The sequence below is a fragment of the Alexandromys fortis genome, unplaced genomic scaffold (genome assembly GCF_014885135.2).
Source record: "Alexandromys fortis isolate MF-2015 unplaced genomic scaffold, M_Fortis_MF-2015_v1.1 scaffold_78, whole genome shotgun sequence".
Classification (NCBI taxonomy): Eukaryota; Metazoa; Chordata; class Mammalia; order Rodentia; family Cricetidae; genus Alexandromys; species Alexandromys fortis.
In genome coordinates this window covers 3,936,619-3,939,918 of record NW_026067977.1, presented here as the reverse complement: position 1 = coordinate 3,939,918, position 3,300 = coordinate 3,936,619, and the positions used below count along the sequence as shown (strand labels likewise).

The 3,300-nt window shown below is 34.1% G+C and overlaps 1 protein-coding gene across 1 annotated transcript in view; it reads left to right on the top strand.

Moving 5' to 3' along the window:
• Window positions 1-1,632: 1,632 nt before the first annotated feature.
• Sycp1 (synaptonemal complex protein 1) overlaps window positions 1,633-3,300 on the top strand; it is an 82,852-nt gene continuing 81,184 nt past the window's right edge. The window contains exons 1-3 of the mRNA XM_050157530.1: window positions 1,633-1,687; window positions 1,855-1,898; window positions 2,207-2,263. Of these exons, the coding sequence (XP_050013487.1) occupies window positions 1,648-1,687; window positions 1,855-1,898; window positions 2,207-2,263 (141 nt within the window). The 5' untranslated portion in view covers window positions 1,633-1,647. The remainder of the gene's footprint in view (window positions 1,688-1,854; window positions 1,899-2,206; window positions 2,264-3,300) is intronic.

Genomic DNA, 3,300 nt, shown 5'->3' with positions numbered 1-3,300 from the left:
GGGGGGAGGAGCAGAGGTGCCGAGTCCTCGAACCCACGTGGCCGAGAGATCGGATCCCGCTATAAGAAAAGCGTGCTTCCCACTTTGTGTGTTGTCCTAACAGCAGTTGTACCCAAGGATTGGGACTAGCTTTACCTCCCTGGGGTGACGGGCCTGAGTGCACGTCGACCAGACCCAGCCAAAGAATCCCTGCCGGGCTGCAGAGACGGTTCGACTGGGCGCCAAGAGCAAGCCCAGCTCCCAGCGTGTCCAACCCTAAGGGGACTTTATGTCACCTCTGCAGGCATTAAAGCACACGCGCACCCATGCATACACACATGCACACTTAAAATCGAAGAGAATTGCTGCCGTACAACTTTGCATAAAATAGTATTTGCTTATTTAAATTATCTTTCTGGCTAAATGGTTTGAAGCTAATTTTTTTAATGTTTTATTAACGTATTAATTGTAGGTAATGATGGTTTCATTATGACACTTTTATGTATGTATGTATGTATTTAAACACTGCTTGTAGATGAAAAGATTTATACTCGGAGTGGCTTTGCAGATACAGATGCATATATCTGATGTATTTGTATTTGTATATTAGCACTGTTGAGTATTAGAGGGTTATTGAACAGTGTATTTAAGAATCTCCCATGAACCTTATTTATACCCCTTCCACTAATCCCCTTCTAGTTCCCTTCTACTTTGTTTCTTTTGTGTGTCCGTGTCCCAGTGTGTTTTGTCAGTGTGCTTATAGTAGCATGACACTTAACCAGTAGCTGTACCACTGATGAAAATGGCCCTCAGGATTTGAGTCAATTTATAAGGAAAAATGACAAGAAAATTATGAATTTTACCAAGGAAAATTAAGATCATTTGGAAAAATGACTATATGTGGGTAGTGATACTGTGATTGAGCTTCCTGATAGATAGGGTAAGGAGAAATTCATTAATAAAATTCTAATTGAAAAGCACTAAAGATTTCTCAGATGAAACAGCTTTTTATATTATTTAAATTTCTCAAGTGGAATATGGAAGTGAAGATGATGCAGCTAATATTTTAATTTTACATGCTGCAGAAAATATCCACTCTAACCCAGACACATTATTAAAATTGGATTCAGTGAAGATAAATCTCAATTTGATTGAAGAGAGATTAAAGGAAACTATATGCTGTTAAAATTGCAAATGTTAATGCAAAATATCTACAAAGCTTTTATTATGTAATTTATCGCTTAGGTACATCTTACTAGGAGAAATACAGAATTAAAATTTTGCTTTGTTTGCATAGCAGAAACATTCGATATTTTTTAAACACTATACATCAAAGGGTTTATAATCACAGTGGCTTCTCTCCTCCCCCCCTTTTTTTTTTGAGACAGGGTTTCTCTGTGTAACAGTACTAGCTGTCCTGGAACTAGCTCTTGTAGACCAGGCTGGCCTCAAACTCACAGAGATCTACCTGCCTCTGCCTCCTGTGTGTTGGTATTAAAGGTGTGTGCCACCACCACCCGGTTTACAGTGGTTTCTTTAAGTAGATATGGATACTATCTATTTGTGTATTACACTGCTAGGTATCAAAGTGGTATTGAACAGAATACTTCTTTGTATTTCTAGACTGTCAACAAATGTACAGAAAGTGATTTTGGTGTTTCATTTGCAATGTCCAGTCTCTCAAAAAGTCGGGAAGACATCAATACAGGTAGGTTTGGACAAACAATATATAAAATTTCATAGAAACATTTTGTTACATACATTGCTAGTTATTGAAAATACAGTGTAAGTATTATATTGGTATTCTTGACATTCAACTAGGTAAAATAATATAAAACATGTTCTTGTATTTAATACCAGTTTTATTTTTTGCAGATCCTGCTTTACAAAAACTTAGCATTTTGCCAATACTTGAACAGGTTAGTGAAAGTGTGTACATATAATCTGTTATATTATTTGAAGAAGAAAAAAAATTGGTATTTGTGGGATTAGTAGTGTTGTGCATTTAATTTTTATTACATTTATTTATGTGTATATGTATTTGTGTATGCGTGTGCATATAATATGTGTGTGGATCAGAAAACAACTTGCAGGCCTAGGGCTCAAATCAGGTTATCATTGGTCAGTACCATTACTCATGGAGCCAACTTACTGGTCATGTGGTCTTGTGTATTTAACTGTCATTAGCTCTAAAAATATAATCTTATAGTAAACATTAATCTTTTAGGTTGCTAATTCTGGCAGTTGCCACTATCAGGAAGGACCAAATGACTCTGATTTTGAGGTCAGATATTTCCTTTTTATTATTGGAATTTCATTTATCATTTGAATATACCTTTTTAAGTATTAATATTTGGTTAATATTTTAAACTATATCCTTTGAAATCTTTCTTTTGTTGGTTCTGGGTACTAAATCAACCTCATACATTTTAGGCAATTGCTCTGCATCCCCATTCCAGATATTTTTTTTCTTCTTAAAGTATTTGAAGTGTGAAGCTTTTGTATTTTATGAATGAAAGGAACCAGTTCTTTTGGGGAAATTTAATTTTAAATAAAAAAGCTAAGACTAGAGGAGTGAAGACGGATGTAATATGTGAAAAGGCCAGCATTTACAAAAATAATCTTTTAATGAAATTGTTATCTGGATGCTTTGTTGTATTAAGAAATTTATTTGTAGGATATAGCATAGTTTTTATGAGTTATAAAATCATTCTTATAGCATATATTCTAAATTTATGGAAATTAAATGGCCTGATAAGTGCTGTATGTCTATTGCTAAGCTTCATAGTGTCATAGAATAATAAAAATTGAATTCAGTTTGTATTTTGATAACAGGTTATCAATAAGCAAATATCAGTTTATTTTTTTTTTAATGAAGCTTGAGGATAACTCCATTGTAGAGCTACATTATTTGCTTAGCATGTGAGATGCCCTGAGTTAGATCCCCAGCTCCTAAATGAAAAACAAACCCAAATTCCTCTGGCATTTATAATATGATGTGGATAAAAAAAGGCAAGAAATCTAAATAAAGCTTTAGGCTCATTGAAAATTACATATCAAATAACTTTCTATTTTAAATATTTTAAACATCACACTCTTTATTTATTTTTATCTTATGTGCACATTTGTCTGTGTGAGGATGTCAGATCCCCTGGAACTGGGATTTTAGACAATTGTGAGCTGCCGTGTGGGTGCTGGGAGTTGAACCCAGCCAGTGCTCTTAACTTCTAATTCATTTCTCCAGCTCCTAAACACCACACTCTTTTTTTTTAAAAAATATTTATTTATTTATTTATTTGTTATGTATACAATATTCTATCT